This window comes from Beta vulgaris, chromosome 1 (assembly GCF_026745355.1).
Source record: "Beta vulgaris subsp. vulgaris cultivar EL10 chromosome 1, EL10.2, whole genome shotgun sequence".
Taxonomy (NCBI): Eukaryota; Viridiplantae; Streptophyta; class Magnoliopsida; order Caryophyllales; family Amaranthaceae; genus Beta; species Beta vulgaris.
Genome location: NC_079202.1, coordinates 59321858 through 59334448, shown reverse-complemented (window position 1 = coordinate 59334448; position 12591 = coordinate 59321858). Strand labels below are relative to the sequence as shown.

The 12591-nt window shown below is 34.9% G+C and overlaps 1 protein-coding gene across 2 annotated transcripts; it reads right to left on the bottom strand.

The window, feature by feature from the left end:
* Positions 1-4592: 4592 nt before the first annotated feature.
* LOC104887351 (U-box domain-containing protein 33) lies at positions 4593-11886 on the bottom strand. Of its 2 annotated transcripts, none has more exons than XM_048638371.2 (8): positions 11489-11886; positions 10293-10414; positions 10006-10149; positions 9518-9622; positions 8499-8901; positions 6474-6956; positions 5352-6092; positions 4593-5045 (listed from the first exon to the last, which is right to left on the bottom strand). In XM_048638371.2, exons 2-8 carry the CDS (start codon positions 10322-10324, stop codon positions 4863-4865), a joined length of 2091 nt encoding a protein of 696 aa, XP_048494328.1. In that variant the 5' UTR covers positions 10325-10414; positions 11489-11886; the 3' UTR covers positions 4593-4862. The 2 variants fall into 2 exon arrangements, with proteins under 2 accessions (XP_048494328.1, XP_010670272.2); XM_010671970.4 differs by having other exon boundaries at positions 10028-10149.
* Between the last annotated feature and the right edge of the window lie 705 nt (positions 11887-12591).

The following is a 12591-nucleotide window of genomic DNA, read 5'->3' as shown; positions in this document are numbered from 1 at the left end:
AGCCAATGATGGCCACAACCATTGGGCCACGATGGTGGTTATTTAAAAAAGTTACAACTTACAACTGATCCAAAAAGTTCATAAAATATTTTTTTATAGCATATCGCGTCTAGTATTATCCTTATTATGCTTCTTTCATGTCATACTTTTTTGAAAATTTTGTTAAAAAAAACGTTTTAAAGGTTCAATTTTGCGAAAAAAAACTTATAAAGCATTCTTTGTAAAAAGAAACCACAAACTTAATTTTCTCTTGCAAGAAGAAACTAATTCCTGGGTGTTTTCTTTCAATTCCAGCGATGACCCTTCTATCTTTCTTTAACTCTCTATTTCCATTAACTGCAGCACTACCCTTATGCATCTCAAAAACCACACCGAAAAATGATAAAAGGTTTCCTCTTGCAAGAGAAATAAAATTTGTGATTTTTTTTTTGCACAAAGAATGCTTTAAAAAATATTTTTCTCGCTAAATTGAACATTAATGACAGCCACAGGGAACAAGATCGTGCATGACAGAGTGATAGTTAGTTGCAAACTTGCAACTGCAACATGGTAAGTTGGTAGTAACTAATAATCAAATGAAGTCTCTCAATTTAACTTGATGTTGCACCATATTGGTTAAGTACTAGTCTAGGCTACTATATATAAAAACGAAAACTGGTAACAATTAAATAGAACTTATCTGATAATCGTGGAGTGAAAAGATCACTGTCGTACAATTGAGTTTGCCCCGTAACAATACACGGACTCGTAGCAATCTACAAAAACCTCTTATAAACTCCAACACTATACATGCACACAGCACACTGAAAACTGAAAAGATGGCACCAAAAACTGCACGATTGTCTCTTATTACTTATGCTCCTTTTCGTCGCTACGTAGGAGTATTGCGTATTGCTAATGCAACAGGTCCACTTATATTTAAGTTATTAAAGTATGGTAACAGTATTACAGAATGGCATGTTCTCAACCAAAATAAACGAAAATGGTCGGCTGAGTCCATACTTCCAGGAGTACTATATAACTTGCAACACTATTATCTTATAATCTTATTGTCCAGGTACTCTGAACTTTTTAGCTTTAAGAGAGAGAACACAGCAATTGATAGTCCTATGCAATATGTCAATATGTCATCCCACTAACTGAAGAAAAGAAAATACTAAGTTAGATTTTTAGCAGACTTTCTAATCCAATTTAATCCTAATTTTTCAAAGTTATAGTACTTCCTGATTCGATCCCTTTTTATATGAACATTTTGTAAGGAATTGGGGTTGGCTCAAGTGGTGAACTTTTCCATCTTTCCTGACAAGGTCTAGGGTTCAATTCTTACCCTGCTTGGGATTTAAGAGACGGAAGGGGTTAGGATGTCTGACTTGTAATGGGTCTTTGGGTGAGGGTCTTTTGCGAGAATAGTCCAAAGGAATTCTTCTTACTATTTTTTTAAAAAAATTTATGAACATGTTGTATGTTATTGGATTTATTTTAATGTGTATTTACTTTTTTTTATATATATAATTTTTACTAAGAATATTATTTAATATATGAATAGTCAAAGATGTATATTAAAAGATGTGCAAATAAAAATAAATAAATAGAGAGAGTACTTTATTAATTCCGCGTAGACCTATATAAACTAATTTTGCTTTAAGAAAATATATGATACAACATAGCAATAACATTAAGAACGGATATTAGGGAAGATCAAAGCATACAAACATCTTGATATTAATTAGGTTAAATTCTTATATATAAATAACTTGCTATATGCTTATATATAAATCTTATTGTGGATGCTAGATAAAGTAATTGATAAAATAATGAGAACGTATTGTGTCGGACTCGTCCGACCATAATTTTGGTCGGACGACTTTCAGGTGGTTCCAATTTTTTTTTTAGGTAGTCTTCATTTTTTTTCAGGTGGTTCCAATTTTTTTTTCAGGTAGTCTTCATTTTGTTTTCAGTTAATCTTCTTTGTTTTTCAGTGGGTTTTTGTGCTTCAGTTAGATTTACTTGGGTTTCAGTTGGTCTTTATTCTTTTTCAGGTAGTCTATATTTTTCTTCAGGTAGTCTTCATTTTGTTTCAGTTAGTCCATTATTTCTTTCAGTTGGCCCATTATTTCTTTCAGTTGGTCGTCCAACTGAAAGAAAAGAAAGTCCAACTGAAAGAAAAGAAAGTCCAACTGAAAGAAAAGAAACTCCAACTGAAAGAACACAAAGTCTAACTGAAAGAAAACAAAGTCCAACTGAAAGAAAAGAAAGTCCAACTGAAAAGAAAACTAACCTGAAAACAACCATCCTTCGAATTGATAAAAACAACCATGGCATTGTTATAAGCAAGGAATCACCACTCACCACATTCTCACCATCCTTCGAATTGAAAGTAAACCAAATTCGAATTGTCTGATATCAACATTCTTCTCCTTAGTCGGGTCCTTTTCAAGTAATGCGGCAAAATTTCATCAACTTCAATCAAATTTCTAGGACCTCCACCCTTTTTTCTTCTTGCTGCACCTTTCTTTCCTTTACCACATGCTGTATCCATTGTTGTTTTTTCTCTCTCCTAAATGAAGTTTATATTTTCTGGAAAAATATGTATGTATGTGTAAGAATTTTGAGTGTGATGGAAGATGAATGAAAATGGATGATGATGAATGGTTGTGCTCAGTTTTGGTTTTTCACCGGCGGCGACGGAGGAAGAAGATGAAGAAGGAGCAGCGGTGCCGTTCTCGCGGCTTCGTCCGACGGAAAATGTTAGGTCAGACGGTCTGACCCAATACTTTCACTAAAATAATAGAGGTGAAATGCAAAATCAGATATCATAAAATTCGGTCGGATTCTTTTAACTAGGGACTAGAGGTGATCATGGGTCAGACCGGATTAGGGCAGGGCTATGCCTTTAAAAAATTGCCTATTGACCAGATCAGGCCAAAATTTTGTGCCCAAACCTCGGTATTTCGGGTTAAACAATGTGACTTTCCGGGTAAAAAATTAGACTAAAAAGTTATTTTTTGAGTTACCCATAGCCTGTCTCAAAACAAACAAAATTGGATCGAGCCATACTATGGGCCAAATTTTTTTGCCCAAACTCGTCCAACAGCACACAGGCCGAGCTGATTTGATCATCTCTACTAGGAACACATAACCAAAACTGGAATATCTTACACTAGAGTTATCAAGCCAACCCATAATAACTCCCCAATTTCTAATGCTTCCATATGCTACTCATGATAATCGAACTTTTGCTACAAGGACATACAGAATAAGAAGAGCTACCACCCTCTTATTTCCTAATTCTAAAATTTGGGGATTTCAAGCATGCCCCCCTAGGCCCTAGTTCCCTACCAATTGGGTGAGGTGAAGTTGTTATAACTTAAAAGTGGAGGAGCAAGAGAATATTCGTAGTACACATTCATAAAAAAAAGTTTATTAGTGCTGATAAGATAAGCTACAATGCATATTGTACGTACCTTAACAAGTGGGAAGTTCACGTGTCATGTGTTTAGTGCAAATCATTGAGCTCATTTAATAGATTTCCTTTTTCTTTAATAAATCCTAAAAACAAATTAAAATAAGACAAATAGAGATGTAGTTAAAAAAAATATTACTATTCGATGCATATTTACTCAAAAAAATATTTCATATTCAACAAAAATAATCACATTTATTATATTTTATAGTATACAACTTTTATCATACACCGAGTACAGTGAGCGGGATACACTCAAGGCTACTTTTTTATGCTCATCACTTATTTGAAACTTCCAAATGAGCAAAGTTTGCATAATAAGAAGATCTATAAATAAGCAAAGGAAGCCTTAGATGTTCCATGTTTTAGAGCATGTTCTCCCCAGTTTATTTTCGATTCTGTTCAGTTCCGTTCAGTTTAGCTCTGGACAATACTTTTACTCACATATCACTATTTATTTCAGTTCATTTCAATTCAATTCAATTCAGCTATTTTATGCCGAAGAGAACATACCCTTATATTATATACACCGTCCTTTTTCCTTGGCAACAAGTTCATATATTTGTGAAAAAAGTTGGTTTAGATGAGATGGATGTGTCATCTATATCCTTCAAAAAAATCTAAATGATAGAAGTGAGAAATAAGTTAAGCCTTTTTATTGTCAATATTAATTCTAAATAGGTGGCTGGTTATTAAGTAATCAAATAATACAATCATGAGAAAGTCACCTATTATTTATTTCATGTACGTTGATGTTTTGTTTTTAAACAATTTGAAAGTGATAACAAACAAATAGACCAGTGATATTATTAAAAATATAATTGAGATTTGAGGTAAGTGATTTGCATCCTTTGGACCTACTAATTATAGTGTGCACGAGGTAAGGACATTAACGAAGGCCACGTCTGTACGGAACCAATAATCTACTTTTAACACATCACCTTTCAATTTTGAGAGTGACTAAATACCAATACAACATCTTTATCTTTGGATTGTGGAGTAGAAATGGTACTAATCTTAGCTTCCCATGTCCTTTGCATAAACATGTTTGTGTCTTATCACAAAATGGGCGCGTAAATAATAATTTCGGAAAAGATAAGGTTCGAACAGTACTAATTAAATCCGATCGAATATAAACATTAAGTTCAATCAAGGTTGAGAAAATTCGATATGCTGTAAAAAGTTCAGTTTAGTTTAGCAAAATTCTAACGAAGAAAACACATCGCATGCAAAGGAGTGTTTAATTCAACTAAGCTTGACTTGTCATTTATGTACTTGCTAGGTAAATCCACCTCACCAAGATATGTACACTACCAGTTTACTATTATCATCTTGTAATCTTGTTTTCCCTTTTCTTTGCAAGAACCAAAACCAAAGAGTAAATTTGATTTGATGAGAATCAATGCCTCTGTCTCCACTCCTGGATGGCAGAACGAAGGGCATGGTTGGGGATAAGATTAGTGTGTTCGAGTTGAAGATTTGTCATGGGGGAAGTTGTATGGTCGGTATCAAGCCACCCTCGCAACGCTTCCGCCTCATAAGTGTAGCCATCTGCTGCAACATGTGGATCTTCCATGACTTCCTGAGAGTTGTAGCACCAAAAAACACTTTACTTCATAAGACAACATGAAATCAGATCTTCCTACAAGACCAAACTTCAAGATAAAGTAAAGTAGTTCCTTATTTCTTTTCTTCAAAATACATAATTAGTTATGTAGTAAAAAAGTTGTCATATTTTGGAAGGGACCTTTAGAAAATAAGGAAAAGCAACTTTTAACGTATTTTGCTAGATTTTAGTGATTAGTGTAGCTAATAACTGATTCGACCAAATGTTTATGTGAGGCAAATTATAAGGAGACCTGCTGAATCGAACTCATATGAAATATACCTGGAATATAGGACAAATGAAATATGATGGAGCTTGGCGGCGTTCTTCATCTCCAAGATGGTACGGTGTTGAAGACTCACATGAAGTTCTCATCGGCTCCAGGACTCTCCATACATCCGACTCCAAATGTGGACGATCACTTGCATTCTCCTCACAACACCTCAATGCCAATCGAGCCAATTGCTCAGCTTGCACAAATGGCCAGTCTCCTGCTGAAGTATCCAAGAGAGAATCAAGATTGTTTTCATTCAAAGCATGTTCCAGTTCATCTGTTAACCCATATGCTGATTTTCCAGTCAGCAACTCCAGTAGTATCATTCCAAAAGAATAAACATCCACGGAAGGTTTAGCAACTCCCATTATGAAGTACTCAGGATCCGTATATGAGGAACTGCAGGACACCTCAGTGGTGTGAAAATCTTCATCGTGCGGAATTATGCGAGAAAATCCAAAGTCACAGATCTTGCATGTGAAGTTCGAATCAAAGAAAATAGACGCAGGCTTCAAAGCACCATGAATAACTCTTTCAGGTACACGGGAATGAAGGAAGATTAGAGCACAGCATAACTCAGTGGCAATCCTTATTCGGGTTTGCCATGAGAGAGGAGAATTGCACGTAGAACTTAATCTTTCTTCAAGGCTTCCATTGGGGAGATCTTCAAGAACAACACCCTTAGCTCCAGGGCAAACTCCCATAAGAGTTACCAGATTTGGATGTCTAAACTTGCTTAGTATCTCAACCTAATGAATAACAAGAGATGTCAGCAGAGTCCAACTTAGAAAAAGTTTCAACGGGCTCATCAGCATTTTACATGTCAACTGTTAAAGAACAGGCTCAATTTTAAAACCTTCCCTTTAGATTTTCTCATGCAGAATGTTCTTACTAATGCAAAGCGTGGTGAAATATAGAACTGCGTTACAGTGAGGTTACTAATAAAAACAATTGGTGTCTTTAACATATAAGATCTCAAAATCCGGATATATTGGTTGAGCCCAGAAGAGAAAACCAAACTCGAACGATGGGAAATTAACAGTATTATAACTGATTTAGGGTGCTAACTCTAGTGATCTCTTATAAAGCAAATACAAGTATGCTGCAATGCAATTTTCTCAGATATGTACCTCTTGACGAAATTTTGCCTCAGGAAGCCACACCTTCACAGTCACTTGTGTATGGGAAATAAATCCTTTATACATGCTCCAGTACCCATCTTCCCATAATCGTAATGAAGGGTCAAAACCGGTAGTCGCTGCTTTGATCTGCGCAAAGGTGAATGTGGTGAAGAGCTTGAGGACATTGGTCTTGGATGCTGCCTCCGCAGATTGGTTCAACAATTCTTCAGCTGTCTTGATGACATTGTCACGTTCGATCTTCAAGTCCTCCCGCTGTTTCTCACAGATTTGCAGCAGTTCGAAATTAGAAATAATCCCTTCCTCCAATTCCTTCACCACTTTATCATAGTTTGCAACTTTCCCTTCCAATACTAAATTATGATCCATTGCATACTGAAGTTCTTCCCTGAGCTTGGTTCGATCATTCTTCACCTTTTCAAGTTCTTCCCTTTGACTCACTGCCTCTGCATAGCAACCGTCTGGTAATTTTGCCTGTAAAAGCAGCAGCCAAATGACAAATGGAGCAAGATATTCAGAAGTTTCAGTTTCAAGCAGTAATGACATAATGACCTCGAAAACTATGCATCTAAACCCCTATTCTCTTCACCAGATTTTTACTGGCTGAAATTATTAGTACTGATCAAAACAGCCTTTTACTGAAAAATGATTTTTACTGATTCACTAGTTCTTTCTGTTACTTGTAATATCTGGTACATACTGATTACAACTGATTTTTAACAACTTAAAGCTGAATGATCAACACTAAATTTTATTGATAAAATTCAATTTTTACCCAGAGGTCAAACTATAATAAATAGTAGGTGGCTCACAAAGAAAGCTTTAGCACTGCTACTTGGGGGTTTAACTTTCTGCTAGAGACAAATAAAGGAGAGTGATCTAGTATCATGGAACCCTAAATTAATTTTTGCTTTAAAACCTTCTACCACTCACCATCACCTGCGTCAAGTTATCTCAGCATGTAGAAGTTATTTGGCATTTATATTTCAGTCCACAAGAATTTTAGATAATGAAGTACTCCCTCTGTCTTTTATTAGTTTACTCGTTTTCCTTTTAGGGTTGTTAATTATCCCGTCCTTTGATTACAATGAGTTAGGCTCCGTTTGGTAGGGCGTAAAACGTTTTCCCGGAAAACTGTTTTCCTCTATTTTCAGTTTTACATTGTTTGGTTGGCAAAAGTGTGTAAAACTATTTTCCCTTGGGGTAAAATTACTCTCCCAATGATGGAAAACCATTTTCCTTTCAAAATGAAGGAAAAACTATTTTCCTTAATCTCTCTTATACCTCCTCTCACTACCTCATTACTTTCCCTTTCATTTTCCTTTCATTTCATCATTTTTCTTACATCGAACCAAACAGTGGAAAACTAATTTTGGAATTGTGTTCTCCATTGTAAATTGTTTTCCATGAAAATCATTTTACACCGAAAATGTTTTACGCCCTACCAAACGGAGCCTTAATGAGACCACCCTTTTTATATTGTTTTTATTACTTCATGAACATTCCAATCTTGTGGCTCACTCAGAAGCTCTATCCCCTAAAAGAAAAACAAAAAGCTCTTTGAATAGATAAATAGAATATAACAGTTACAGCACTTCTTTTCTTTCATACACCCCACTCAATAATTCTCCTTTAACTTTGTGCCAAATGAAATGAGTAAACTAAGGGAGTATAATATAAATGTCACAACTATTTCATCAAAACAGGAATTCATCAACTTCAACTTCAGCACAAAAGCAACTGAATGACATTACAGTAACTATTGCCTTGAATCTTCTGCCTCAGCAGGGCTTACTCGAGAAATGCTAATTAATCAGTTGGACAACCGACCATTTACTACAAAAACCAAACAATCAAACAAGAGAGAAATTCACATGCAGATGATAAATCTGTGAGGCAAATAGAGGCCTATTTTTTATTCTAAAAAGGGAATTCTCCACAAGCATCCTGGATTAACAAACTACATGATAGATAACAAACCTAGAACTTAGTTAAACTGTTGTGTTGTGTGCATACCTGCGCAACTGAACAATGAGAAATCAAATGATGAAGATGATTCTGTTCGAAGAATGGTCCAGCGAGAAGTTCTAGGTGGTCAGCTATTGACTCTCTGCTCAGGTGAGAAGGTGATCCTTTAAAGACCTCATATCCTTGAGATTTCAGCAATTTAGATTTTTCACTCCAATTATGGCGATCAGCTTCTAAATCAAGTTCAGGCTGAGAAACAGGATTTTCAATGTTTTCCAAGGTGAAACGCTCAGTGACTCCTCCATTGCTCACTCTAAAATGAGATGATCCCTCCTCAAGAACTAAATCCTGATTTCCTCCTTCAGATTTAGTGCTTTGACCCATCAGAGAAACAAATTTTGAGTTAACTGACCTCTGATTTTGAGCATGTATTGATAAACTACATGACTTCCTGAAGAAAGCGAATGGTTTAGATCAGTACCCCAACCATGATGATTTCAAGGTACAAATTAGCAAGAGAATAAAGAAAATAGTGATTGGGGAAAAAAACAAAGAAGCTCCAATCTAGCTTCATGTTAAGCTCCTATAGAATTTTAAGCAGTATGCATCCCATAAGTTAAATGAACACACCAAAGAAAGTTCATTCGACAACTTAAATCAATCATAGGGGATATAAGATTACTGACAAGGGAAGATCTTTACTTGATAATTGTATGGGTATTGGGGCCTATAATATAATTACACAGAAAACCAAGGCTCCATTCACAAGCATTTTTTGCAGGGTAAATAAAGTACTAATGTGGGACAGGCTAAAAAAAGGAAAGAAAAAAAAAGCTGCTACAAGCTTCTTATTTTTTCCCATCCTCAAGAAAAGGAGAATTCAAGAAGGCATTATTCTCGAAAAGCTTAAACTGCGAATGAGTCACCGATTAACAAACTCCTAAATGAAGTTCAAAAACACATTGATAGCAATACTATACTGCAGTTACTCTACTCATCTACATCATGAAGCAGTGCTTGCAGCTATAAGACCTATAAAGTTTCTAAAATTTGAATGTCATGTATACCTCTGATGGATGAGATGTCCCTTGCAGATAAACCAGATGTGACACTTATCAGGTGCGTGCAGCTGCAAATAAGCTGCTTTCTTTGACATGGGTTCCACCATTTTCCTACAGATTTTAAGGCAATATAATCAACAATTCTGCATCAGCAGTCTCTCTTTGCTAGCAATTTTGAGTTTGACCAGATACTATAGAGCAGAGGGTCAGAGTTTATATACTCACGGAGTCTTGGTATGTTATAGAACTCAATGTTCAAGTTTTTGATATGAATTCTCTATCCGAGGAGAAGTGAACTTAACAAAGGTTAAACATGAAACTAAATGCAATTAACACCCCCCCCCCCCCCGGCCGACCAGCAGCACTGCAGCATATATAATAACAGAAAATAGGGCTTTATGTGCATCAGCCAGATCAACAGGACTGATGATGAGATTTCTTTCCCTCACCGGTAAAACAGACCCAGATTACAATAGCATCAAAACAAACAGAACCTAAATATCCTTCGATTCATACGTGTGGTAGCAGTCATCTGGTGCAGCACCCATGACAAGCTTTTCAACATTGTGGTCTGCAATAAGCTGCAAGATACCACCCTCAATTGAGTCCATCTCAATATAAAGCTTCTCTGCCTGCACCTATAAGTCCAAACAAACACAAAATTGAATCTGAAAAGCCAACCAAAAATTTACTAAAACCACCTCTATCTATTTTAGACTCTGATTGTTAGAGGAAGCGATGAAGTATTAAAGACCAAATGAATCATTTAGTAATTGATTACCCCAAACTGGCGACAAATTTGGAGATACTCATCTAAAGTATTAAGCATAAATTGTCTCTCTATTCGTCGGTATGCACTGACTTGCTGCTCTTTCAAGGAGCTCCAATGGAACTTTTCACCCACTACAAATAAGGCATCAATGACAAGAATTACATAGTAACTTAACATAAATGACCTCTGAATAATTGATCACATCGAAAATCGATTAAAAGTTAAACCATTCTACGAAACACGAAGATAACCTCGAGAATGGGGAGTGGGAGATTAAGATCTATCTATGAATCATCACTCTGTACCTTTAACCAGCAAAATGCTATATTGTTTATAACTATAGTAAGATGGACTAAAACATTATTTATAACTCTACTCTACATGATCATAGCTTGCATTTATAAGTTAATGATGCATTCTCTTCACCTTAAAAACACATTTCAGGGCCGATCAGGTCTAATATCAAGTCCAATCAGGCGTAAATATAGCGTAAAATCAGGGGAAAATCAGGGTGATTAACTTTAGGTGAAGATAACACATCCTAATTAAGATCAACTCACTTCACAAAAGATGAAAAGACCAACTCTTTTTAGCGGCAACTGTAACAACCCTAAATTACAAATAATTTAACAAATGGCAACTGAAATTTACAAGCTAAATGAAGCAATTCTTATTAGATACTCTCTTCTTACACAAATTATTAAAAGAGACGGTCTACTTTTAATATAAAAGTAAACCTAGTAACTGAATGGATTAAACTAGTCACCGAAAAAAATTAACCTACTCATTATTATACTAGTTCTCCTTTTAATATCATTGCCTAATTTTAATTTAAAAGTAGGCAGTCTTTTACACGACACAAACTCCTCTTCTTCTTATTATTGTTAATTTCCATATGAATCCAGCAAAATTCACAAGTCTATATGAACTGAGAGTTCACTCCCAAGTCTTAGCCATAACTATCAAATATTGATTTTCTGATTACCCTTGTCACATAATCATTCAAAAAAAAAAAAAATCTTTTATCCAATTTTTATACAAAAAAAAAGATAAAATCTTTTATCAAACTTGAACAAAAAAATTGTAATTAATACCTAAAGTTACAATTTTGACATAATAAATCATCCACAACCCATATAATCCAAACCCACAAAATTTTTATATCTAGAAATAAATTAAAATGAAAGGGAAAAGTAGAAAATTACAAATGGGGATGAAATTTTCAGGTTGATGAACATGAAGAATGCAAATTTTGTGGCACCCAGAATTCTGAATAGCCCAAAAGAGAAGGGTTTCATATAGTTTGACCTCCTTTCCCAGTGCAACGTACAACTTCTCTTCTTTCATGGCGGTTATGGCCATGAGTTTTCTTACTCCATTTTCAATATCACTACCAGAATCATCTTCAACAAGTATCAAATCCATGGTTTTTTTGCTTGTTTCAGGAAATTCACCACTCATTTGTAATGAAGAATTTGATCAAAACCCCAAAGTTTTGTGTATAGTAGAACATGTAGTATTAAACACTAATAATAAGGGAAATAATATTGTTTTCAGGAAAGAATCTGTTGACTTGACATCTTCAAGTCAGTTGCTTTTCTTTTTCCTATTGTTTTGTTATTCGGTCAACTGAAATAAGACTATTGGAGGAGATTATAATTAAGAACCTTAAGTAAGGCCTTAAGTAACTTGGCTTAGTCCTGGCCAAAGCCCAAATGTTGAATGCCTCATTGATTAGGGTATAACTAGTCCCATATGTGCGCGATGCGTGCGTTAACAACCTTATATTGCTATATACTCCCTCCGTCCTCTATTAGTTTATCCGTATTCCTTTCAAGGGTGTCCATTATTAGTTTACCCCTTTCTTTTTTGCTATTTTTGGAATGGGACCACAAACTTTTCATCACACATACATTCAACTTTAATATAAAATAATAGTTTCTCTTTCTTTCTATGACCCACAACATTATTTCTCCTAAAACTCTGTGCAAAAGAAAGGGGTAAACTAATATTAGGACGGAGGGAGTATACCAATGTACATGTTTTAAAATTATTTTGGTAGTGATGTAAATTATCGAGGTTTTTTTTAGATGTTATTACCGTTTTAAATTGAAGGTGATTGATTTTTAATTGTTCAATATCATCACTGAAAAATTTGATCGATGATTTAATAATTCTTTATCAGCGACTTTACTATAGTTCTTTAAAGATTATAAATATTAATAAAATATATTGTTTGAACTTTGTAAATACGAAGTATTATTTTATCATGATATATCGCTAACGACTTTTTTTTATTGAAAATTTT

Bases quoted from the DNA above. Each gene is read 5' to 3' on its own strand.
- LOC104887351 (XM_010671970.4), bottom strand. From the start codon at position 11,744: ATGAGTGGTGAATTTCCTGAAACAAGCAAAAAAACCATGGATTTGATA. The intron at 9,623-10,027 runs GTATGAATCGAA...TAAAATCTGTAG, and splicing joins CCAGATGACTGCTACCACAC to GAAAATGGTGGAACCCATGT. The intron at 6,093-6,473 runs GTACATATCTGA...GTTATTCATTAG, and splicing joins AGGCAAAATTTCGTCAAGAG to GTTGAGATACTAAGCAAGTT.